A 23,594-nucleotide genomic window follows, 5' to 3' on the forward strand; every position below is an offset into this window, starting at 1 on the left:
ATGAATACAATGTAAAAAAGTCTGTAATCCAATACAGTAATTACGGACTGACGTATAAAACAAAAGAGTACACCATCAAATTAAAACCACAAAGTTATTGACTCACCATCCGGACGACAATAGCGTGGGTTTGCGAAGCGTGGGTGACATGAGCAGCGTGTTTTTATTGGCCCGGACATGAGTGGCAACGTCTTCAGTTCAATTGTAGTACATTGCGAGTACTTTAATCCGAAAAGACGAAACAACGAACTTTTCACACAGGTAGTTCGGCTTACTAAAAAAACTGAGCAACCGTGGTTAGTGAACCCTTACGGTTGCGGTTGCAGTTTCGCCATGTTCCCTCCTGTAATTTCCTTTAATGGCCACATAGTGGCGTTGCTGCTCATTTGAGTGTCACCTGTTTTGCTGGTGTTTGAGGGAAAAACATTTTGAAATACAGCACAGTGCTCCTGTTGGCTTCCTGTTCGTAGTTTTATTTTGAAGTCATCTTCATTGCACTTCCTGTGTGTTGACCAAGAAGGACTGGAAGAGGAGCCGCAGCACTCGGAGAATCCCAAGCGAATCTGCGTGAAGAAAAAGTTAAGGTACACATGACGACGACGATGACATCACTGTTAACCGACAAGTGTCACGTGACTAAAAGGACATCAGAAAATTGTAAATATGCATTTAACTAGATTTAAACTAAAGTTCTTGTTGACTTTTGTAATTTAAAAAAAAAAAGACAAAAACCACACCGTTTAAACATTTTTGATTGGTGTAAAAAGTTTTGCTTTATGTGCATGCCTGTGTGTGGCAGGATGGCGTCTGATTCCTGCTGTCTTTGTTATTATGCTGCCATATTTACACCGGTCCCATTAGTCCTCAGCGGTCCATGATGGTGCATGTCAATGGTACTGGCTTGGAATGTGCCCTCTGCCGTATCCAAAAGCGTTGCCATGGCAACAGATGTCTCACTTCACTGACTGGCCAATCACAGCACACCGCCTAAAATGAAGTGTTGTGATTTTACAGGCCCGTAGCGGCGATGGCGGACATTTCGGAACAAAGTGATGAAGTCATGGCCCCCCATGTGTTGGACCCCCCCAGGGAGGACGACCTCTCCTTACCTTTCAGGCATGTGACTGCATCAAAAATACTTTTATTTTGAAAAGACACTTGGCTGCATTTTACTTCCTTGACAAGTCTTCAAAGGCATCCTGTCCCTGGCCTTGAGCCCGCCCCCTCATTAGCGTGACAAAGACGTGTGTTGTTGGGACATTCTTGTCACGTCCAACACACACTAATTCCATTTGCAGACACTGAACTAAGCACACAGATGTCCCACTGTTGAAGCAGGCATTGAACTAAGCACGGTTGCCTGTGTCCGACTTGGACCGCTTGCATAATTACGGCTTTGTGCACGTACGTGTGCATACATGCTTTGTGCGTCACAATGGTGTCTTTCACACGCTGCCCATCAGTGCACCAAACAACAACACACAAGTTATTTTGTATGAAGATTGTTTTTGAAGAGTGTGCATTGTGTGTTGCAGGCTGCATGTGATTGATAACATGTCGTATGAGGATGTGAAGAAGTGTTACAGAGGATCAGTAAGTCAACAATCAAACAATCAATATGAGTCTTGTAGCGTATATTGACGTGTGTATGTGTACTCAGACAGTGAACAAGTACAACAGTCAATACCACAAACTTTTCCAGACAGTCCCTAAAGATGAGCTCTTAATGAAAGGTACTGTTAAAGTTATGGTTCTGGGTCGGCTTGGGGTATCACACACTGACCCAAATGCATGTGTGTGTGTGTGTGTGTGTGTGTGTGTGTGTGTGTGTGTGTGTGTGCGCAGTGTACTCGTGCGCGCTACTGCGTGACATCCTGCTCCAAGGTCGTCTTTACATATCCAGAAACTGGTTGTGTTTCTACGCCAACCTTTTTGGAAAGGACATCAAGGTGGGAGGAGTCAGACTAAGCCACTTGACCAACACACAACCTGTTGACCTCTGACCTGTATGTCTGCAGGTGTGTATTCCTGTGGTTTCAGTGCGACTGGTGAAAAAACACAAGACGGCCGGCCTGGTACCAAACGGCCTGGCTATCACCATGGATACGGGACAGAAGGTGACTTGACTCCCAAGTTTTTCTCTTTTCCAAAGTCTGTTCCCAGAAGCTGATGTGTCATGTGATGTTTTGAACTTGTTCCACAGTGGGACACTGAACAAAAATGTTGTGGAAAAGTTGTTGAATGCCTGATGTTTAAACACCGGTGTCGTTTCTCATGTTTGTTGTTGTTGACTTTGTGCGTCCAGTACGTGTTTGTGTCGTTACTTTCCAGAGACAATGTGTACGACGTCCTCAGGAGGATCTGCACTCACCTGCAGGCTAGTGCGCCACCATCACTTCTCACCAAGCCACGTGACACACGCGTGTTCCATCCTCATGTTCTCATCTTTCATTTGTATGTATGTTTTCATCCTCATTTCAGCCCAGTACACGTTCCAGTCCCGTGTTTTAATATTTCATCCTGGTGTTTCATCCATTTTTCACGTTCCATCTGCATCCTCACATTCTCATACATAATCTTCATGTCTTGTCCTCACATTCTCATTCTTCATCCTCACGATGGAATATCTATCCTCACACATTTCATCATATTAGAGCCTTAGGTTTTCATGCTCCATCCTGATGCTATCATGTCTCAAATTTCATTCTCATGTGTCATCCTCATCCTCATTTTCTCATGTTTCATCCCCATTTCAGTCTACTCAAATTCTGATATTTTATCCTCATGTTAGCATGTTTCATTTTTATGTTTTAATCCTAATTTTATCCTCATAGTCTGTTGTTCCATCCCCATGTTCTAATATTTCAATCAGGTGTTTCATCCATTTTTCATGTTCTATCCGCAAAATCTCATGTCTCATCCTCACATTCTCATATTGCATCATCACGATGGATTATCTATCTTCACTCATCTTGATGTTTCATCATATTAGAGCCTTAGGTTTTCATGCTCCATCCTGATGCTACCATGTCTCAAATTTCATTCTCATGTGTCATCCTCATCCTCATTTTCTCATGTTTCATCCCCATTTCAGTCTACTCAAATTCTGATATTTTATCCTCATGTTAGCATGTTTCATTTTTATGTTTTAATCCTATTTTTTTATCCTCATAGTCTGTTGTTCCATCCCCATGTTCTAATATTTCAATCAGGTGTTTCATCCATTTTTCATGTTCTATCCGCAAAATCTCATGTCTCATCCTCACATTCTCATATTGCATCATCACGATGGATTATCTATCTTCACTCATCTTGATGTTTCATCATATTAGAGCCTTAGGTTTTCATGCTCCATCCTGATGCTATCATGTCTCAAATTTCATTCTCATGTGTCATCCTCATGGCCTCATATCCCCATGTTTTAATATCTTATCTTGGCGTTTTTCATGTTCCATCCACGTGCTCTCATGTCTCATCCTCACATTCTCATACGTATTGCATCGTCAGATGCAATATCTATCCTCACCCATACTGATGTTTATCATATTTCAGCCTTAGGTTTTCATCTTCATGTCTCAAATTTCATTCTCATGTGTCATCCTCATGGCCTCATATTTCATCCTCATATTCTCATGTTTCATTTTTAGGTTTTAATTCTCATTTCATCCTCGTACTCTCATGTTCCATCCCCATGTTTTAATATCTTATTCTGGCGTTTTGTCCATTTTTCATGTTCCATCCACGTGTTCTCATGTCTCATCCTCACATTCTCATATTGCATCATCAGATGCAATATCTATCCTCACCCATACTGTTGTTTATCATATTACAGCCTTAGGTTTTCATCTTCATGTCTCAAATTTCATTCTCATGTGTCATCCTCATGGCCTCATATTTCATCCTCATATTCTCATGTTTCATTTTTAGGTTTTAATTCTCATTTCATCCTCGTACTCTCATGTTCCATCCCCATGTTTTAATATCTTATTCTGGCATTTCGTCCATTTTTCATGTTCCATCCACGTGTTCTCATGTCTCATCCTCACATTCTCATATTGCATCGTCAGATGGAATATCTATCCTCACACATACTGATGTTTATCATATTACAGCCTTAAGTTTTCATCTTCATGTCTCAAATTTCATTCTCATGGTTCATCCTCATGACCTCAGATTTCATCTTCATTTTCTCATGTTTCATCCCCATTTCAGTCTACTCAAATTCTGATATTTTATCCTCAAGTTACCATGTTTCATTTTTATGTTTTAATCCTAATTTCATCCTCATAGTCTCATGTTCCATCCCCATGTTATAATATTTCAATCTGGTGTTTCTGTTTCTGGTGTTCTATCCGCAAAATCTCATGTCTCATCCTCACATTCTCATATTACATTATCACGATGGATTATCTATCCTCACTCATCCTGATGTTTCATCATATTACAGCCTTAGGTTTTCATGTTCTATCCTGATGCTATCATGTCTCAAATTTCATTCTCATGTTTCATCCTCATGACCTCATATTTTGTGGTCACGTTCTCATATTTTATCTTTATTTTCTTGTGTTTCTTCCCCATTTTCTTTATCTCATTCTGATATTTAATTGTCATGTTCCATCCCCATTCCATTATCATTCTCAGATCTTATCCTCATAGTACAGTCTTACTGTATTTCATCCTGGTGTTTCATCATATTACAGCCTTAAGTTTTCATGTTCCATCCTGATGCTATCATGTCTCAAATTTCATTCTCATGTTTTATCCTCATGCCCTCATATTTCATCTTCATTTTCTCATGTTTCTTCCTTATTTTCTTCTTCTCACATTCTGATATTGTATTCTCATGTTCCATCCTCATTCCATTATCATTCTCAGATCTTATCTTCATAGTCCAGCCTTGTGTTTACTGTATTTTATCCTGATGTTTCATCATCATATTCTCAAATTCCATCCCCACATTTTCATGTTCCATCCTGATATCGTGTCTCAAATGTCATTCTCAAGTTCCATTCTCATGTTCTTATGTTTTATGGTCACATTCTCATATTTCATATTTATGTTCTCATATTTCATCGCCATTTCGTCATGTTCACATTCTCATATTTCATCCTCCAGCCTCACATTTCAATACTTTATTCGTCCCAAATTTCATTCTCATCTTCCATCCTCATGTGGTCATGTGTAATATTCATGTTGGACCTTCATGTTCTCACGTGTCAATCCTCATGTTATGTGCATTTCCAGGTGAATGGGAAGAGTCTGAGTGTGAAAGAGTTCCTGGAGGAACCCAGCTCGTTGTCCATGGTAACATCTTCCTCTTTGTGACGTCAAAAGCTGATGTAGAGCTTAATAGCTGTCAGAGGTCAAAGGGTGTTTTCCTCCATGTTGGAGGCTCACTTCTTGATAACGTTGTGTGATGGCTGTCTTGTGACGTTGAATGATGCCAAACGTGTGTGTCAGGATGAATTTCCTGAAGTTGCGCCGTGGACAAGGACGGCGTCGCTTCCCACCGTGTCCTCTTCCCTTCCTGACTTGTTAGGAGACTCCCCGGCTGGCCACGCCCCCGACACGCCCTTCATGGTGCACACCCTGACTGGTAGACCCATCCACCTGTCAGTCAAAAATGAGAGGAAACTCTCTCCATAATTTTGTGTGTGTGCATGTAGAAACAGAACATCTAGAAGTTCTTCCATGCGTGAGTGACGAGGAGAAGCAGCTGCTCAAAGTCTTCATTCTGCTGTGAGTAGCAGCTCTCTCAATGGAATATTGCACGTGAAGCTCCACCCACCTAAAGCCACGTGTGTGTAGCGTGACAGTGTTGGTGTTGTCGTCGTCTTACCTCGCCTACCGAGTGTGTCGTCTGGAGCAGCAGCTCAGCTTCCTCACACACAGGTACACCTTGTTTTCATCTTGGGTTACAAAAGTCCTTTTGATGAATCCTCCAGAAGCAGGTGTTCACGTGTCATCCCGTGCAGATGTGGGGAGGTGCCTTGCTGGACGACCAATCAGAGAACTTAACCAGGGAGCCAATCAGGGAGCGATTGACCGGCACTTCACACTCGGACTGATTAGCATAGCAACGTCACCATAGTTAGCAGAGATTATTTACCAATGTATGTTTTTCAAAGTGAACATGGAAGATTGTGTCACCAAAACAACAAATTACCATGGCAAATAGTGAATTCGTAGCTAATTAAATTCCGCATCTGCATCCTCACATTCTCATACATAATCTTCATGTCTCGTCCTCACATTCTCATACTTCATCCTCACGATGGAATATCTATCCTCACACATCCTGATGTTTCATCATATTAGAGCCTTAGGTTTTCATGCTCCATCCTGATGCTATCATGTCTCAAATTTCATTCTCATGTGTCATCCTCATGGCCTCATATTTCATCCTCATGTTCTCATGTTTCATTTTTAGGTTTTAATTCTCATTTCATCCTCGTACTCTCATGTTCCATCCCCATGTTTTAATATCTTATCTTGGCGTCCATTTTTCATGTTCCATCCACGTGTTCTCATGTCTCATCTTCACATTCTCATATTGCATCGTCAGATGGAATATCTATCCTCACACATACTGATGTTTATCATATTACAGCCTTAGGTTTTCATCTTCATGTCTCAAATTTCATTCTCATGGTTCATCCTCATGACCTCAGATTTCATCTTCATTTTCTCATGTTCCATCCCCATTTCAGTCTACTAAAATTCTGATATTTTATCCTCAAGTTAGCATTTCCATTAGCGTTTTCCATTTTTATGTTTTAATCCTAATTTTAATTAAATTCCGCAACTAACCACACGGGGGCGCCATATGTCATTTGACCTGCTGATCCCGTCTGAGCTTCATGTTGTAGTCGTGGATCGGGCTCTAATCTGATTACAAGACGGGGTCAGCGCCAGGCTCGCTAAACTCACTTTGGAAGTCGAAGGTCATGTGCTGGCTAATTAGCTACAAACATGTCCATTCGTTCAACGGAGATAGGCTCCTGGGTGAGCTGGAGCCTATGCCAGCTGACTTGACTGCTCGCCAGTCAATCACAGGAGATGCCAAATGTCAAGCCCCCCCCACTACTGCTAATCAAACATTGTTACACACCCCTTGTGAAGCTGTCAAATCAAACTTGTTTTCACAATAAAATATCTGCTTTGTTGTTAGTATCAAAAATTTATTTATACCAAAACAAAATTTCTAAAAGACAAAGGCGATAGAAAACGTCCTGTTCTGTCCCTGATTGGCTTGTAGCTCATTAGTCCATACATGCTATGCTACATGCACCAGCTTAGCAGCAAGTGTACAATTCCATTTCCCGTTTCCTGTCCAAACTCTGTCTATTTCCTGTCCTAGCTGCTTAGACTGCTACTCTGCAACTAGTTCATATCAGGTTGGCTGGAGAACCGTCTGGCCTTGACGGCCTTGTCCGAGAAGGCCACAGTTACGACATCTGGGCAGTTTGCCTCAGTTCCATGATGCATCCTGCTAGACAGTAGCCGCACGTCTGCGTGGATGTTGGCGACAGTGTGGCGTCGCATTCCGCCAGACTTCTCCAAGTAGGCCTCCCCTTCTTGTTCCACCAAAGGCGCCAGAGAGGCGCACTCGCACATTGACGGCTGGGTCACGTCGGACTGTAATCCATCGCCAAGCAACCACCGCAGATGCCGACACTCTGTGAAAAAAAAAAAAACACAAAACATCTTTTTGGGGAAGGCAGACCAACTTTTGAAAATGACAGCCTGCTAAGCGAGCTGCCTGCTTCAAGCATTTAAGACTTTAATCACATGCGACTTTTCAAAGTTGTGATCCTCTTGACCAAAGCTGGTGTGTTTATTTGTGGCATGTGCTTCCTGGAATTCCTGGAACTTTCCTGTGACCCTAGCACGTTAGCACACCCCTTAGCCACATTGCTAACAGGCATCCAAACAAGCACCAGCAAATACAAATAGACGGTGTGGACACAATAGATGAAAATATGAGTTGGAAACCTCATATTACAAATATACAACATAAGGTGGACAGAAATATTTCAGTATTGAACAAAGCAAAATTTGTTCTCAATCAGAAATCACTCCACACTCTTTATTGCTCTCTGGTTCTACCATATCTTACTTATTGTGTGGAAATATGGGCTAATAACTATAAAAGCAATCTTCACTCGCTAAATGTACTGCAAAAAAGGTCAGTAAGGATAATTCATAATGCCGCCTACAGAGAACATACTAAGTCCTTATTTCTAAAATCACAAATACTTCAACTTGCTGATATAGTTCATCTTCAAACAGCTAAAATAATGCATAAGGCTAAAAATAACCAATTAGCTAAAAATGTCATCCAATACTTCTCTACAAGAGAGGAGAAATATGATCTCAGGGAAGAAGTACATTTGAAACACTTCTATGCTAGGACTACGTTAAAAAGCCATAGCATTTCAGTATGTGGAATCAAACTATGGAATGGATTGAGTAAGGACCTCAAACAATGCACAACGATGAGCCAATTCAAGAAACAATACAAGCAGTTGATGTTTGCTAAATACAAGGATGAAGAGTCTTGAACCAGTCATGATGTGCTATATATATCACTATATTGACACTTACCATGGTACCCATATATGGTCATATCACCTCCTACTTCAGTACGAGGTGCATTATTAAAAAAAAAAACAACCTTAAACTGTATTATGGAAAGGAGGAAGTGAACAAATGTAACAGTTACTGATTGTAAAAGTACCAGATGGAGGGGTAGGATTTAATAAGCTTTGCTTCTTCCTACTCCTTTTGGACATGTGGAACTGTGAACTGATTATGGGATGCACTCAATTGTAATCTGATGCATGTTCAAATGAAATAAAACCATTACCATTACCAAAGAAACTATATAATGGATGCTAACAGGCTAGCTGCTCTGTATGTTCTTGATTCCAGATCGTTCTGTTACACTCACCTGAGGGCTGGCGATCTCTTGCAAGGACGTTGCTGAGGTACGGCGAAACCACCATGGCCACTAGGCGCTCCAGTTGCTGGTACCGCTCGCTTGTACCGCCGGAATCATGAATGCCCTGCAGGACACACACATACACAGGATGTTCTGAAGAATGTTAACTAACACTTACATCCAAATAGAAGGTTCTTGAATACCTGCAGAACCAACAGCATGTGTGTGACGCTTGAGGGGACGGAGGTGGTACTTGCCAAGATGTCCTCTAGGTGGAGCCTCAACAGCACCAAGTCCCTGAAGGCCAACAGTGCCATCTGTCTAACAGACAGCTCCTGACCCTACACCACACACACACACACACACACACACACACACACACACACACACACACACACTATCAGCAGACAAGTCCTGTCATAACAGGACGTGGACCTCACCTGTACAGGGTAAAAGATGGCCTGCAGGGTAGGCAGCGTCTCCATGAAGAAGCGGTCCCATGCCTCTGCCAAGACCACTAGCTGTTCTTTGCCTCCTGCAAGAAGGTAACAGTGAGTTACCATGGCGACAAACCTGTTGACATCACACTCCTCACCAGAGATAAAGATCCGATCCAGAACGTCAGCCAGGCCTCCAGTCAGCAGCTGGTTCTGAAATGACAAAAAAATTCTACTTCCTGTTTCCTTCGACAAGAATCAGGAAGTACAATGGGAGTGAAAGCACCTGGAAGTAATCTGCAATGAAGGAGCCCATCTCTGTTTTAAGGAGCCACCTGAAACATGGCGGCCGTCAGATGACATGTAATGTACTTCGGTATGTTTATGAACAACACCTTAGCATGCTAGCACATTGCAATTTTTCAAAAGAGGATGAGGTCACCTGATGCTCTCGTTAAGCGTGTACAGCTCATTAGCCTGCAGAGCGCCACCCTGGAACACCTTCATCACTGCTGATTGGACACTGCAGGACCAGAGGACAGAGGTCACCACACAGTAAAACCATTACTGCAGGTTAAAAGTAATTGAAAAGGAGCCAATACACTTAAGCTAAACCAGTTTACTACCGTTAGCATGTGTGACAGGAAGTGACCTGGCTGTCATAGCCACTTCCTGCCAAACATCCTTCTCATTGCCGCAGCAGAGCAGGAAACATCCACCAGGCCAACCTTCTCACCAGGAAATCCTACTTTGACAGCATGATGGGACTTTTCATTGAATTACAGCACAAAAACACACACAAGGACACAACAGTCAACACATTTCAAAATAAAAGTACAAAGTTGTCACCTGTTCCACACACTGCTGTTGGCCACGTGCGGAGCAGTCGAGCTGGCGTGAAAGCGGGCCAGGTCTGACAGAACCGGGGAGCTCATGAATCGAGGCCTGGAGCGTCGGAACGATCCCATCGTGGACGTCCAAACCTTCAAAAGTAGTATACCACAAACTAACTAGAAGAAGAAACAGGAAGTCAGACAGGTGGATGCTCCTGAAACTGAAACTACAACCACAACTTCCTGTCAGTGAGAGGTCTCACTTTTCTACTTTTGCATGCAGTCCATCAGGTCTCAGTATATCTTCTATTACTTTAAATCTCTGATTGGTGGTCATGGTGTTTTTTTATGACGCCATATGACGTCAGGTCGTGACACGTGAACAACCCAAACTCTCATTAACATTGTTTTCCGGGAGGCTTCCATCTCCTGAACACTTTGCATCTAATTTGGCGTGCGTACATCAAGCTCCAGCAGCAGCACGTGAATGTTTAAACTCACCTTTCCCCTCCCCTCCTCGTCTATCGCATGACGTCACAAACCGAAATCATGACCCTCCGCTACTGCAGCCAAGTGTCACGTGACCAGCTTCATTAAGTTGTTGGCGACTTTTTCCGGGGGACAAAAGAACAAGAGTCGCTTTTCTTGTCGCTTCCTTCAAGCTTTAGTCCAAGTGGCGGGAGGCCGGTGGCTAACAAGTTGCATATGCTCCACAATAACACTTCCGCTACAGATCTTCATTATAAAACTAGCATTGGTGAAATAGCCTGAAATAACCTGAAATAGTAACTTTATTTTACTGATGCGAGGTAGTTTGAAGTGGCGCTCGTGTTCTAATCGTGACGTTAGACTCAAGAATCAGTCGTTCCGTGTGATGAAATGTTTGTGCCTTTATTGTGAAATGTTTTTATAACTTCCGGTATGATTCTGCTCACACACGTCTCAAGAGAAAATCAACAAGACGTTGATTTCAAATCCTGTTTACTCCTAATTAGATTGCAGACAACACAAACACACTTTGTTGTTGACGCACAGACTAATTCAATCTTTTCCTTCAGTGACGTGCTCTTAAAAAAAAAGATGTCATGGCAACCGGACAATGTGCTTGTCTAAAACCCCAAATACACGTGTTAATGTCTTGTTCCTTGTATGACACTGCCCCCTGCTGATGACTACGTAGAAGGTTCAAATTGACAGTTACACGGAATATGTTGTTTTCTGTTGATCCCAACGACTTGATATTATTTTACTGGAAGCATCACATGGTTGCTTGCAGCAGCTGGACCGCCCCCTCTCGGTTGTGTCTTCTTGCCTCTTGTAGAGGTGAGCTCCCCCACCTGGTGGCAAACGGTACTGCGTCACACTCATCTCACTGAGTGCAACTTGTTGTTTCGGTAAAGGTGTCGTGTTATACTAGTTTTCACCAATAGTCTCAGAGGCAACATTAGTGTTCACCTGTCCTTGAGGGTGGGATTGGCTCCTGTGTTCTCCAATAGGAAGCGGATGACCTCTGTGTGACCTTCAGCAGCAGCCAAGTGCAGCGCTGACCTGCCATCGTAGTCGACAGCGTTGACGTCCACTCCAGACAGGAAGTAGCTGAAAGAAGCACAGGAAGGAGTTGACAGTGTGAAGATGAAGTACAGAGAAGCTAAAATTTACCGTCGCAGCGCCCGAACATCTCCTTTGAAGGCGGCCAACATGACGTTGATGATGTGGTAACCCTTCATGAACACCAATGGATGTCTTTAAGGACCTCATGGGCTAGTCTGGGATCACACAGGAGACACAGCACTCACCTCAGATTCTGTTTTCCATTGCCTGTAGGCCAGAACCTGCCGGAAAGGCGTCCTGATGTCAAAGGCATGGAGCTGAAAGGTGGACACCAGCTCCTGTGGGCACACGGTAAAAGCTCAAAGAAAGTACAAAGTGTCTGGAATGAACGTGTGATCACCACCTGGCAGAAGTGGACCGCCCTCCATGGGTTTCCATAGGAGTCCAACTCTGGAGAGAATGCCATCAGACCAAGGACGCCTGGAATGATGGCGAGCAGGCCGCCATGCCTGCTGGACACGGCTGGTATGGACACCTGCAAAAACATGCAAACATTAGCATTAAGTCACTAATATGCTATTATAGACACACTATTATTATTTTCACTTCATTTTTTCTTTGTTTTGTGATGCTATTGAGAATCATACTTTTGAACGTTCACATTTTACACAACGCTAATGTACTGTGTCGAGTAGCACTGCTCGCTGATAACCAAAACACTCCCTTTGACCACCGGAGGCGAGACCTTATAGAGGAAGTCAGCGGAGTAGTCCTTCATCCCGGCCACCTGCATCACAGACAGAACGCTCCGGGTGGTCGTTGGTGACAAAACCTGGTCTCCTGAGAGCGGGCAGAGGCCGCCGTTAGCCAGCGACGCTGCCATGGCCGCACCCGACTCGCATGTCACCTCCGTGGAGGAACACTGCCAACATAACAGGAAATACTGTATTCAATTAAACACTATGTGGTTCATATAGCGCTATGTTTTCCTTTCCACTTTCTCATGCACTCCAAATCATTAATTTCAGCATTTATGGTTGATAAATTGTTTTTTGACTATCCGACATCCTACCTGCAACAGCAGGTCCAAGGCGGCGTTGACGTCTGTCTTCTCTGGCAAGCACTGACACACAGGACAAGATATGCCGGCCATGATTGTTAGCATAATGGCGGTCATAAACCATGGCCGTCTTCATGGTGCCTACAGGATGCTTACCTGCTTCTCCTGCAGGTAGAAGCCAAGTGCGTGAAGCTGCGCTTTGGTGTTCTTACTACTCTGCAAACTGGACATCAAACACACACATGCTGTCTCAGCCAGTTTCAATACAGTTTTTTGTTACTTGAGCGTTGGCCTGTACGCACCTGGTGCAGTTGATGCCGGCATATTCTTTGTTACACAACCTCTGGATGATGTTCAGCACCTGTAATCAGCCGTCAGTCAGTCAGTCAGCCAGTCTATCAGTCAGTCAACTCACCACGTCGTACTTCTCCTCTTCATCAGCGCACAGACGCCCCGGCAGCTGCACATGAAGTGACATCACACTGAAGTTGGAATAATGGCGTGCATGAAAGCATGTGGGCGGAGTTTAGGTACCTGCAGCAAGGAAGCAGTGACGATGGCGCCGGTCTCCGTGAGCGGACTGTGAGGGGTTCCTGATGTGAGGTTATAGGTCATCAGAGGTTCACATGGAGCAATGTTAAAATGCCGTTCAGGTGCATCCTCACCTGCTTTGCTGAGCGAGAAGGGAGATTCCCGCAAGGAATACGGCCCCATGCCCACGTACCTGTGGACCAGCTGGGAGCCCAGCAGCTCCACCGCTACACCGTACACCAGCGGCCATGACAGTTCGCCCAGTGGAAGGGATGTCGCCCAGTCGCCGAGCGACAATCTGACACACACACGTGCACACAAAATGAACACTGAAGTCACGTGACATGCATGTGAGCATGTGTGTGTGTGTGTTACCTCTGACCATCCACCGTGCACATGGACACGCCCCATTTGACAGTGTCCATGTTGTCTTTGTCCTGAAAACAATCAACAATCTTTGACTTCATGCTCTGCGCTGCGCTGCGCTGCCCCCCCGAGTGTGTAAGTGACCTGAATACACGACAGCTGTCGACATCGCGAAAACAACTTCTGAGTTTCCTCAGTGAAGCTGGAAAAGTCTGGAATCACCAGTCTTCCCTGGAGCGCTTTCATCAGGAGAGAAACCACACCTGTCACACACCTGCACACACACACGCATACACACAAAAGGATGATAGAGGAAGTAAACTGAATGTGCAGGGAGCACATAGGAAGTTGATATGAAGATAGATGACATGTACAGGAAGTGGAAAAGAAGCAAGAAGTAGACTGGAATTGTAAAGGAAGTAAACTGAAATAAGAAGTGGACATGTATTGTACTAGACAGGAAGTGTATAGGAATTGTAGCAGAAGAGGATAGGAAGTATACAGGGACTGTTCAGGAAGTAAAAGTCGACAGGAAATGGACAATTGTTTTTTAGTGGAGAAGAAATAGACAGGAAGTGTAAAGGGAATATACAGAAAGGGGACAGGAAGTGTAGTGTAAGTGTACATACATGAAGTAGACAAAGCATGGACAGGAAGTGGACATAGCATACAGTAGACTACAGTAGGAAGTAGACTGGGTGTGTATTGAGGATTTAGAGTGTTGACGATTTGTATGAGAAGTGGACAGGAAGTAGAGAAAAAGTGGCCAGAAATTGTACAGGAAGTAGACAGGAAGTTTACATGAAGTATGGCGAGTGTGCACAGTAAGTATAGACACAAAGACATTTATTGAAGTAGACAAGAAATAGACAGGAATTGCAGAGGTCATGGACTACATAGGAAATGGACATAGACAGGAAGTGGATATTGTGTACAGCAAGTACATACATTGGGAGTATTCAGGGAGTATAGTGGATGTCCACAGGAAGTGGACAGAAAGTTTACGACAGGGGGCTCAAACACGTGGCCCGTGGGCCAAATGTGGCACGCAGGACACTAGTTTGAGGCCCCCGCCTTGATATGAAAGTTTAATGTTAGTGCGGCCCGTGCAAGTTTGATATGGATGCTGTATGGTATCATGTACCCAGAAAAAATTATTATGTTTGATTAATGTTCATGTTAAAGGTTAAATAACTGTTAATAGTTATCCTCCCTATCCGTGTGGAAGTGGTAAGTTTTTGGCTATTTAAGTTTAAAGTAAATAACTTAGAGGCTACCATTTAGGTCGCTAGCTCTCTAGTTTGCGAGTTAGCATGTGTCTCAAGACCCTGCAGTTGTGCAATATGTTGTAAATATAAAAGAATATAAAAAAATGTTGAATATAAAAAGTATAAATGTGACTATAGTCGTGTTTTGTCATGTCTACAGGGCTCTAATAATGCTTTGTTCATTTTAATCTGAAAAAAATAATTTGTCTACCCACCAACTATATGTGGTTTCTTAAGTTTTTATTATTTGCCATTTTATTATTATTATTATTATATTTCTTTATTTATTACTGATTGATTGATTTTCTTTATTCTTGATTTGTTTATTTATTTTTCATCTTATTTTGTGTAGAAAAATAAAAAGTAAGACATTTGAGAACAGCTTTTCTTGTAGAAAATCGAAACCAAAGCAAAGTTTATTAATTTTTCCGTTTTTAATAAATGCGTTTTTTGGGGTTTTTTTTTGAAAACCTGATGCAGCCCAGTCTCGCCCAGACCCTAGCTCCAGTGGCCCCCAAGTAAATTGAGTTTGAGACCCCTGGTTTACAGGAAGCATACCTGTGAAAGGTGCTTCTGTCAACACAAGCATCAGCGTCCTGAAGCTTCCTGAGAAGGGACAAGCAGTCCTGGAGCCGCGAGTCGGATCGGTGAAGACCAGAACCCCAGACAGCCTGACAGATGATGATGATGAAGATGATGTTCTAGCAGACAGATAGGGGTCACGTGACTGTACCTCAAAGAAATGATTGGTGTTGATTCTTCCATCGCAGGCGAATGTGTCGAAGAGAACGTCAGCGGCGCTGAAACCACACACTCATCAGTCAGAGCAGTTCTGTTGGAAGTTCAAGTCATCGATAAGAGAACTTACGCCTTGCGTTTGGCTGGCGTCTGCTGGGGAGGGCACCAGGATTGGGCCGCCTGCGGGCACCTGTCCTCTGGTTGGACAACAGCTTGAGGGGGGAGGGGCTTCTGGCAGACACCCCTGGCAGACACTGGAACCACTACCGGGATACCAAAATGTCTTAACCAGAGTCTTCACAACCTGGTGGTCTTTTTACCTGGACATGGCGCTCCAGACGCACCTGCAGCTCCGGGACTGACCAGACTGACGGGCTTCTGGACTGGACTCTGAAGTTGGTTCTGGATCAGAATCCGGGAAGCTGGCTGTGGTGCTGTAAGCTTGGAAACGACAACAACACCACTTAAGCATACTACTGTTAGCATAGCATTGTGTAAATAAATACTAATGATATTGAATATAAGTGAATAAAATAACAGTGAGAGAATGCTTGTGGTGGCGGCATGGTGGTCGAGTGGTTAGCATGCAGGTTCAATTCGGCCCTCGGTCATCTCTGTGTGGAGTTTGCATGTTCTCCGTGTGCATGCGTGGGTTTTCTCCGGGTACTCCGGTTTCCTCCCACATTCCAAAAACATCATTAGTGACTCCAAATTGTCCATAGGTATGAATGTGAGTGTGAATGGTTGTTTGTCTATATGTGCCCTGTGATTGGCTGGCCACCAGTCCACGGTGTACCCCGCCTCTCGCCCAAAGACAGCTGGGATAGGCTCCAGCACCCCCGCAACCCTTGTGAGGATAAGCGGTAGAAAATGAATGAATGAATGAATGCTTGTGGTATTTTGGACCAAAGCATAGCAAACAATCATGTTTAAAAGTGCAGTGAAGTTATGCTTTGATCACGCTAACGTGCGTGTATGTGTTGAGACAGGTCCACCTGGTTGTTAGCGCTATTCAGCTTGTCATCCTTCTTATGTGCCTCTTCTGCAGAAAACAAAAAAACAACAACAATGAAATGAAAATAACACACACATAGAATATACGGGCAAGAGTATGTGATGCGGCAGGAGCATACATTCCTGCAGCCAATCAGCAGCTTAGCGGTGATTCAGATTTAGAAACAGACTCCACCCACTGTAACTGCTTCATTCTCCGCTAATTGTAGGGTCCAAACACACACACACACACACATTCATGCATGCACATACCTGTGGTGTGTAAGTCTTGTTCAGGTTCTAGAAGTTTGTTTCCATCCAGACCTCCATAACGTTTCCTCCATTTACGTCTGAGAGAGGAACTTCTCTGTAAACTACAACACAACACAGCATGTGTCAACTCCATTTATGTGTATGTGTGTGGTCTTTATGTTATTGCCACGTCCTACCTCATATCCTGAAAACAGAGTACATATGTGGTAAAAGGCTTAAAGACACAAAGGACAACAAAAGTAGATGTCTCACCACATGCAGGCCGTGTCCTCCGTGTGCGTCTCCGCATTTGGACTCTTCTCCATGACTCCACTTTGTTGAAGCTGTTGTTGTGTAGACAGCTCGGGTTTGTATTCCTGCAGTCTGCACTTTTTTTTTGCGTAATGAATGACAAGCATGGAGGAGACAAGACACTCCCAGTTCAACATGCACGCACGCACGCACACACACACACACACTTTAAAATAACCAATATGTTTGACATGAACTTACATTTTATTGTATTGATTATATTAAACAGTATTTGCACAAAAACAACTTGTACTTTTAGGACATTGAAGACAGATATTTTTTGTTATCTAAAGAATCATTAAAGTCACAGGTCCAAGTCAACGCCTACTGTTTGGAAAATAGACTTAAGTTGACCCGTATTGTGGACCACATTTATTAATAGCTTTACAATGATCTACCTAATGAAGTACATGTATCATGTTATGTTGTGATGGTACTATGTATATATATATATATTTTTAATTTGGGCAAATATATGAAACATTACAGTGCATTTCTTACATCAATCAAAATATAACTTTCCATTATTTACATTTGTATTCAGCTAGTATATAGCAGTAATCGCACAAATAAAGGTACCACATTTGGATTCAAAGTAATAATAGTTTAAATGCACTTGACTATCAACAACGCCACCTTGAAACTATTATTACAAAACTACAAAATACTAGTAGCAACCTAAAAAGCCATCTCCAGCCCCTTTGGCTCATCCAATCAGAAATCAGGACAGTTTAATATGCCCTGGAAACTACCAACTCTACATTCTCGGCAGGGTCCCTGAGAATGCGTGGGAGTTTGCTGAACCAGTCTACATGAGTTTTGTGGCCTTGCAGAAGGCATTCGACCATGTTCCTTGAGGAATTCTGTGGGGAGTACAGTACAGGAATATGAAGGGAAACTTGCAGAAATAGGAAAGAAGAAGATATTATTACTAGAATGAGGTTTGGACATAAATATCTAAATAGCTCCCTACAACTGATTGTAATGAAATAGAGAATGTAGAGCATTTATTAATTCATTGTCGGAAATATAATAATGAAAGAGAAAAAATGAAAAATAAATTGGTAAAAGAAAATGTTAAATTTGAGGATAATCGGGGGCTTGATTCCAAGCCATCTACGGCTTAGGGAAATATAGAAGTTCATGAGGAAAACAGGTTTAGATGAAAGGATTTACGTAGATGTTGCCACTGTTAGTATTATGTTGTGATTTTTTTGTTTTATTTTTTAAATTTGTTTTCTTTTTTGGGGGGGGTTTAACCCTTAGATGCACAAGTGACTGGACCATACACTCTTCCATAAGTGGGTCAAAAATGACCCATACTAGAATCAATGCGTTTTTATGTCAATTTTGCCATTTTGCCACTTTGGATATAATCTGTGTGGTCTACAGTTAATTTATTCCTGACAGCCAAAGTTGATAAGAATCAAAAGTTCCTATTGGATTCCATAGAAAATGGAAGCTTATGGAAGGTTGGGGTAGTAACGCAAAAACAATAATTTCTTAAAATTTATAAAAGGTAAGTTAAAAATGTGAATGGCATGATATGAAAAACATGCTTTTTTAGGAATACCTGGAATATGAAATAATGAAAAAAAATTCATTACGAAGATATTTCAAGAAAACAACCTGACCAGGTCATTTTTGACCCACTTGGGCATCTAAGGGTTAAGCGTCTTGAGCCACACTCTTTACCAGAAGGTGGCGGTAATGCACACCAACCGCCATTGAAAACCAAAGAAGAAGAAGAAGCTATTGATGCTATATGCGTTATTTGCTTGTTTACGTGGGAGCCAAAAATGACCGATCAATTTCAACTTGTGTAGATGTTAAATGACATGCTAATTGTCATTCGGGTGTTTTGTTTCCATGTTTAATCGATCGTTTGTATGGAGACTCAAGTGTAACAGCGTTCGACTCACGTTCTCCTCCACAAACATGCCCCAAAGAAAGGTGAGTTGTGACAATTATGCTGATTATCTCGTTAATAAACTAACAAATACATTAATATTTCTGAGGAGCAACACTGCATTCGTTGCGTCTTTAAGAAACATGAAATACAGATGACAATTATTAGATTGGTGTATCCTACTTCAGCGGTTGTGACGTCATCGTGGTGCTGTGTCGTGCAGGTCAAAGGTCATCTCGCTGGCGAGAACCCCACACATGAACAAGGTCCAGTGGTCCTTAACACGAGTGGGGCTGTTAACATAACAGTGCATGTGAAGCCTGGGTCCAAACACAACAACGTCACAGGTCATATCCCGTCACATGTAATATGTAACATCACGACGTCATAATATAATGGATATGTTCTGCAGATGTTTCCACAGAGGCGGTGGGTGTGGCCATCGCAGCGCCACCTATAGACGGGGAGGCCAACGCCGAGCTGTTGCGTTACATGGCAGAGGTTCTGGATGTGAAGAAGAGTCGTGTTTCTCTCGAGAAGGTACCTAGAAGTTATTTCACTACATTGACGTTAACACATACAAAACTTAACATGTATGACCACCTCCTGCCTCAGGGTTCCAGATCGCGAGACAAAGTGATCTGCGTGGACTCTACCCTCGGCCCGGAGGAAATTCTGTTGCGGCTCAAAAAGGCGTTAGGATAACGCCAGTGTGACTATTGTAGTAATTACTGCTAAATAAATAATTTGTATGTTCTCTTCTAACTGAATGGCCATTCAATCAGGTACCACCTTGAGCACTTAAACTTCGAACTGTAATTGTCACTGTATGCCTTGTATTTTCTTGTTATATTTTGGGGTTTATGCTTGTAAATATCAATACACTAACAAAAGCAAACTCAGATTTGTGTATCCAGGTCATTTTTCCTCTCTCCTCGAGTCTTACCTACCTTCTGATCATAGTCATATTCCCAACAGTCAACTAATTACCACTAACTACAACTAATTAAACACTGGTTACAGTACACACTCCCATTTACGTTCTCCTATACCCTTCTTGTAAGTGTTGACTCTGTCCTCTGAACGTAGTCTTTGAAATTGTGAACACTGCGAAGACAAGGGAATGTTTGCATTTCACAGAATGAAATGTTCCATTAGCCACAATCGTCATTCAATGAATTATTCCAACAGCAGTGAGTGCGGTCAAACGTTTAACATGAAAGTTGTCGAAGAAAAAAAGTCCAAACATATGTTGTGTTTCCACAGGGCTTTTATTAGAAGAATATTTAAACTCCTCGAGGCTGCTTGAAGTTCATGCCGACCGTTTGCTGAGTCACCTGCAGATTGGACAGACCGCCAAAGTCCTGGTGGCACAAACAAACATGAGCGAGTGTTAGATCAAACAGGAAATGGTAGAGTCCTGCAGACACGGGAAAGGCTGGCGACTTTCTCTTCCTGTCCTATCAATGACCTGGCGACGCAACACGCCATGATCATTTTCGATACAGGAAATGTGATGTTAGACTCACCAGCAGCTTGAGCATCTCCTTGGTGTCAGGATCAACTTCAATCAGCTCCTGATCCAAAGCTGACACCTACAGGCACAAACAGCACTTTGTTAAAGGGGACCTATTATGCTTTTTCCACTTTTCTGACCTATAAAATATTGTATTATTGCCAAAGTGATATGAGGTTTGCTCCCTCCCCCCCCAAACACACACAACAAGACACCCCTTGGTATGTTTATTGCTATTGATGTGCATTTATTAATGAGCTACCAAGTCTGCAAGCTCCAGGGTCAAACAGGAAGGAAGTGGTGGTCCTATAGACACGGGGAACGCTGGTATATTTCCGCTTCATTCAAACATTTTAGGACAAGTGTCTGAGAGCATCAGGGTCTGATAGGAAGCAACAATTCCTCCAAACACGGGAAAAGCTCTCCACTTGATCTTCCTGTAAAATCGATGACCTGGCGATGTGCACACCATGATCACTTTCGATACAGGAATGGACGGGCAACACCAACATGCCCCAGTTTGGGAATATAAGAACATGGAAGTGCCTGAGTAGTAATGACAGTCACTACTGCTAATGGAGCAAACCCTTAAGAGGTTTGCATGTTGCTTTATGGTTACCTTGTTTTTAATCATTAAAGATTTCTTTTGACAAAGCAGTTTGAAAACAATGGCTTCCCACACACTACATATAAGTGACACCTGAATAATCTCAGAGCTGCCAGATAGAATTTGACATGGTCATACATCAATGTGTGTTGTGATTTTGTGGTGGCACTTCCCTTGCGAGATCCCCGCACAATAACAGCAGTCCAGGCCTAGTGAGGGAACGACTTCTGTAGATAATACTATCCGATCTTCAAAATACAGCGGCGCAGCACCCAATTCAGATGCTGATCGGATCAGGACAACCCTACAAGTTTTTTTTTTTGGTGCACACCACACTACGCAGAGACTGAGGGCTCGTTATGTTCCAGCATCATCATTCTGGCTTTAGTGATGCTGGCTGGCTAAACAAGGAGACTGAAACTACCAAAATGCAAACAAATGCACTGCCGCTATTAGCAGTGCATTTTCTGCCACAATTTACTGTGGATTCTACCACTATTTCCGATTTTTTACAACAAATGCGCCGCCGCTCTTAGTGCATTTTCTGCCACAATTTACTGTGGATTCTACCACTATTTCCGATTTTTTACATTTTTATTTATTTGTTTACATTTCTCCTGGCCCTCTCACCATTAGCTGTGTTTTGACCAACCAACATGTCGCCCTCCTGCCACCTCGTACACAATGAATCAAAGCAAGGCCTCAAGCATGTGCTGCTTGTGGACTGTCATGGCTAATGGCTTGCCATGACAGGAAAAAAAGGCCTCACTCTTTTGGAACAAATGCTCCAAGGTGCTGAAACCAATGCACAGAGTGAATCCTCTTCCTGCCTGTTTAGGGTCAGTGGACAAAAAACAAACATGCATACATATGGCCAGGGCTAGTGCCCACAAGACATTTAGTTTCTTCATGAGAATTATTCAATTATTGTCATGAAACTGAGAATTTTGCTTGTTAGCACCCTTCGTCCTTGTTATTGGGATGAACTAATCAATGTGTTGCACACATCGATTCTACAGCGGTATCAGCGGTGTAAATAAATGCCTGATATACCAGTGCGGCGCTGATCCACCCATTTTGCAGGTGTTTAAGCAGCAACAGGCTGCCATTATCAGCACAAGATGATGCATTCACTGACCTCAGGAACATAGTTGTCCCTCCTCTCTCGCTCCTCCTCCTGCAGTTTGATGGAGATTCCTCTGACGGGGCCTCTCTGGATGCGCTTCATCAGATGTGTGACATAGCTGCAAGGATTGATTGTACATGTCAGCGTTTTATTCAAATATTTTAGGGCAAGTGTCTGAGAGCATCAGGGTCTGATAGGAAGTAATAATTCCTCCAAACACGGGAAAGGCTCTCAACTTGATCTTCCTGTAGTATCAATGACCTGACAACAAAGATGCCATGATCATTTTCGATACAGGGTGGCACCACGCATATAAACTCATGAAACTCACCCGGCTATCTTGTTGCGGAGCTTCTTGCTGGGAATAATGGCGATCTCCTCACACACCCTCTTGTTGGCATGAAAGTCATTTCCCAGTCGTGTATAATATTTCTCGATGATGACCCTTGCGGCCTTTTTCACCGTCTTGGTCCTGACACGTCCCTACAGACAAACAAAACCCAAATTACATCCATGTTATGTTTGGAGACTACATAAAACCATGATAATGAATGAGTTTTCAAAAGATGCAGCAGTTCAATTGTACACATTTACGAATTTCAATAAGAGTAAACACGTTTTCATAAGCAGCCCCACTCATCCGCCAGTGGGCTGTGGTATTAGCTAGCTAGCATTAGCTGCTAGCTCATCTTCAGTTTATCCTCAAATAATACGTCCTGGTAATTCATTGGAAATACACACATGCTCTTAATGTAAGCGTGCGTGTTGTTCACTTGAATTTCATTACGTCAAACTACAAACACATTAAACGCAGCAGTTCATTGACTGTCACTTCGCCTCCATTAGCGGCGACTGACCTAAACAATGTCATACATTACAAACTTAGGGGACGTCATCTTCCGCCAATACAGCAAAGACTGAGTCAAGTAAATTCTAACGCTACCACCATTGATAAAACCGGGTGTTATGACCCTGTATGATGGCAGGATTAAGTCGGATAGCTTTGAAAAGCACGTCTAGAAATACCCACCATGTTGGCTCGGCCTGGTAAAAGAGGACCAGTGCATTTCCGGTGGAAGTTTTAATGCTCAGGCGGAACTTGGGGCAAGGGCGAGCCATTTGTTTTTCGCCATCTTTCGGTTGGAGGTCGT

General features: G+C 42.9%; 5 protein-coding genes and 3 non-coding genes across 15 annotated transcripts; 2 read left to right on the forward strand and 6 right to left on the reverse strand.

Annotated features, from left to right (window-relative positions):
* The first annotated feature begins 440 nt into the window (after window positions 1-440).
* gramd2ab (GRAM domain containing 2Ab) lies at window positions 441-8,665 on the forward strand. The gene is made up of 12 exons (XM_078791307.1): window positions 441-584; window positions 1,015-1,116; window positions 1,536-1,593; window positions 1,661-1,733; window positions 1,846-1,949; window positions 2,019-2,117; window positions 2,306-2,377; window positions 5,245-5,304; window positions 5,461-5,596; window positions 5,667-5,739; window positions 5,809-5,892; window positions 5,976-8,665. The coding sequence occupies exons 2-12, from the start codon at window positions 1,028-1,030 to the stop codon at window positions 6,016-6,018; spliced, it is 891 nt and encodes a 296-aa protein (XP_078647433.1). The 5' UTR covers window positions 441-584; window positions 1,015-1,027; the 3' UTR covers window positions 6,019-8,665.
* LOC131131591 (proline-rich protein 5-like) lies at window positions 7,142-10,911 on the reverse strand. Of its 4 annotated transcripts, none has more exons than XM_078791298.1 (9): window positions 10,717-10,911; window positions 10,231-10,366; window positions 9,824-9,904; window positions 9,668-9,716; window positions 9,540-9,594; window positions 9,385-9,479; window positions 9,148-9,285; window positions 8,954-9,068; window positions 7,142-7,679 (listed from the first exon to the last, which is right to left on the reverse strand). In XM_078791298.1, the coding sequence occupies exons 2-9, from the start codon at window positions 10,347-10,349 to the stop codon at window positions 7,384-7,386; spliced, it is 948 nt and encodes a 315-aa protein (XP_078647424.1). In that variant the 5' UTR covers window positions 10,350-10,366; window positions 10,717-10,911; the 3' UTR covers window positions 7,142-7,383. The 4 variants fall into 4 exon arrangements, with proteins under 4 accessions (XP_078647424.1, XP_078647420.1, XP_057932416.2 ...); XM_078791294.1 differs by having other exon boundaries at window positions 10,231-10,393; XM_058076433.2 differs by lacking the exons at window positions 10,231-10,366; window positions 10,717-10,911 and adding an exon at window positions 10,008-10,178.
* A 222-nt stretch (window positions 10,912-11,133) lies between these two features.
* glsl (glutaminase like) lies at window positions 11,134-19,762 on the reverse strand. 5 transcript variants are annotated; one of them, XM_058075874.2, is made up of 22 exons: window positions 19,378-19,755; window positions 17,247-17,362; window positions 16,995-17,095; window positions 16,724-16,770; window positions 16,073-16,169; window positions 15,859-15,991; window positions 15,724-15,790; window positions 15,549-15,661; window positions 13,867-13,996; window positions 13,732-13,793; window positions 13,491-13,654; window positions 13,360-13,418; window positions 13,241-13,285; window positions 13,128-13,186; window positions 12,982-13,048; window positions 12,838-12,888; window positions 12,511-12,687; window positions 12,169-12,300; window positions 12,011-12,103; window positions 11,874-11,935; window positions 11,670-11,810; window positions 11,426-11,551 (listed from the first exon to the last, which is right to left on the reverse strand). In XM_058075874.2, the coding sequence occupies exons 2-22, from the start codon at window positions 17,297-17,299 to the stop codon at window positions 11,473-11,475; spliced, it is 1,932 nt and encodes a 643-aa protein (XP_057931857.2). In that variant the 5' UTR covers window positions 17,300-17,362; window positions 19,378-19,755; the 3' UTR covers window positions 11,426-11,472. The 5 variants fall into 5 exon arrangements, with proteins under 5 accessions (XP_057931855.2, XP_057931854.2, XP_057931853.2 ...); XM_058075873.2 differs by having other exon boundaries at window positions 16,049-16,169; XM_058075872.2 differs by having other exon boundaries at window positions 11,134-11,551; window positions 12,011-12,300; window positions 16,049-16,169; window positions 17,247-17,317; window positions 19,378-19,762.
* Window positions 19,019-21,342, forward strand: lg1h15orf40 (linkage group 1 C15orf40 homolog). The gene is made up of 4 exons (XM_058075876.2): window positions 19,019-19,238; window positions 19,418-19,541; window positions 19,607-19,734; window positions 19,810-21,342. The coding sequence occupies exons 1-4, from the start codon at window positions 19,155-19,157 to the stop codon at window positions 19,897-19,899; spliced, it is 426 nt and encodes a 141-aa protein (XP_057931859.2). The 5' UTR covers window positions 19,019-19,154; the 3' UTR covers window positions 19,900-21,342.
* Window positions 20,447-23,583, reverse strand: LOC131131289 (small ribosomal subunit protein eS17). The gene is made up of 5 exons (XM_058075879.2): window positions 23,474-23,583; window positions 22,775-22,926; window positions 22,456-22,561; window positions 20,724-20,789; window positions 20,447-20,558 (listed from the first exon to the last, which is right to left on the reverse strand). The coding sequence occupies exons 1-5, from the start codon at window positions 23,474-23,476 to the stop codon at window positions 20,481-20,483; spliced, it is 405 nt and encodes a 134-aa protein (XP_057931862.1). The 5' UTR covers window positions 23,477-23,583; the 3' UTR covers window positions 20,447-20,480.
* Window positions 20,578-20,704, reverse strand: LOC144901067 (small nucleolar RNA SNORA71). Its single transcript, XR_013629254.1, has one exon. It is a non-coding gene; the product is annotated as a small nucleolar RNA SNORA71 (small nucleolar RNA).
* Window positions 21,074-21,201, reverse strand: LOC131131750 (small nucleolar RNA SNORA71). Its single transcript, XR_009130254.2, has one exon. It is a non-coding gene; the product is annotated as a small nucleolar RNA SNORA71 (small nucleolar RNA).
* LOC131131738 (small nucleolar RNA SNORA71) lies at window positions 22,615-22,742 on the reverse strand. The gene has a single exon (XR_009130242.2). It is a non-coding gene; the product is annotated as a small nucleolar RNA SNORA71 (small nucleolar RNA).
* Window positions 23,584-23,594: the final 11 nt, after the last annotated feature.

The sequence above is a fragment of the Doryrhamphus excisus genome, linkage group LG1, assembly GCF_037039965.1.
Source record: "Doryrhamphus excisus strain RoL-2023G ecotype Guam linkage group LG1, RoL_Dexc_Guam_v1.1, whole genome shotgun sequence".
In the NCBI taxonomy this organism is placed as follows: domain Eukaryota; kingdom Metazoa; phylum Chordata; class Actinopteri; order Syngnathiformes; family Syngnathidae; genus Doryrhamphus; species Doryrhamphus excisus.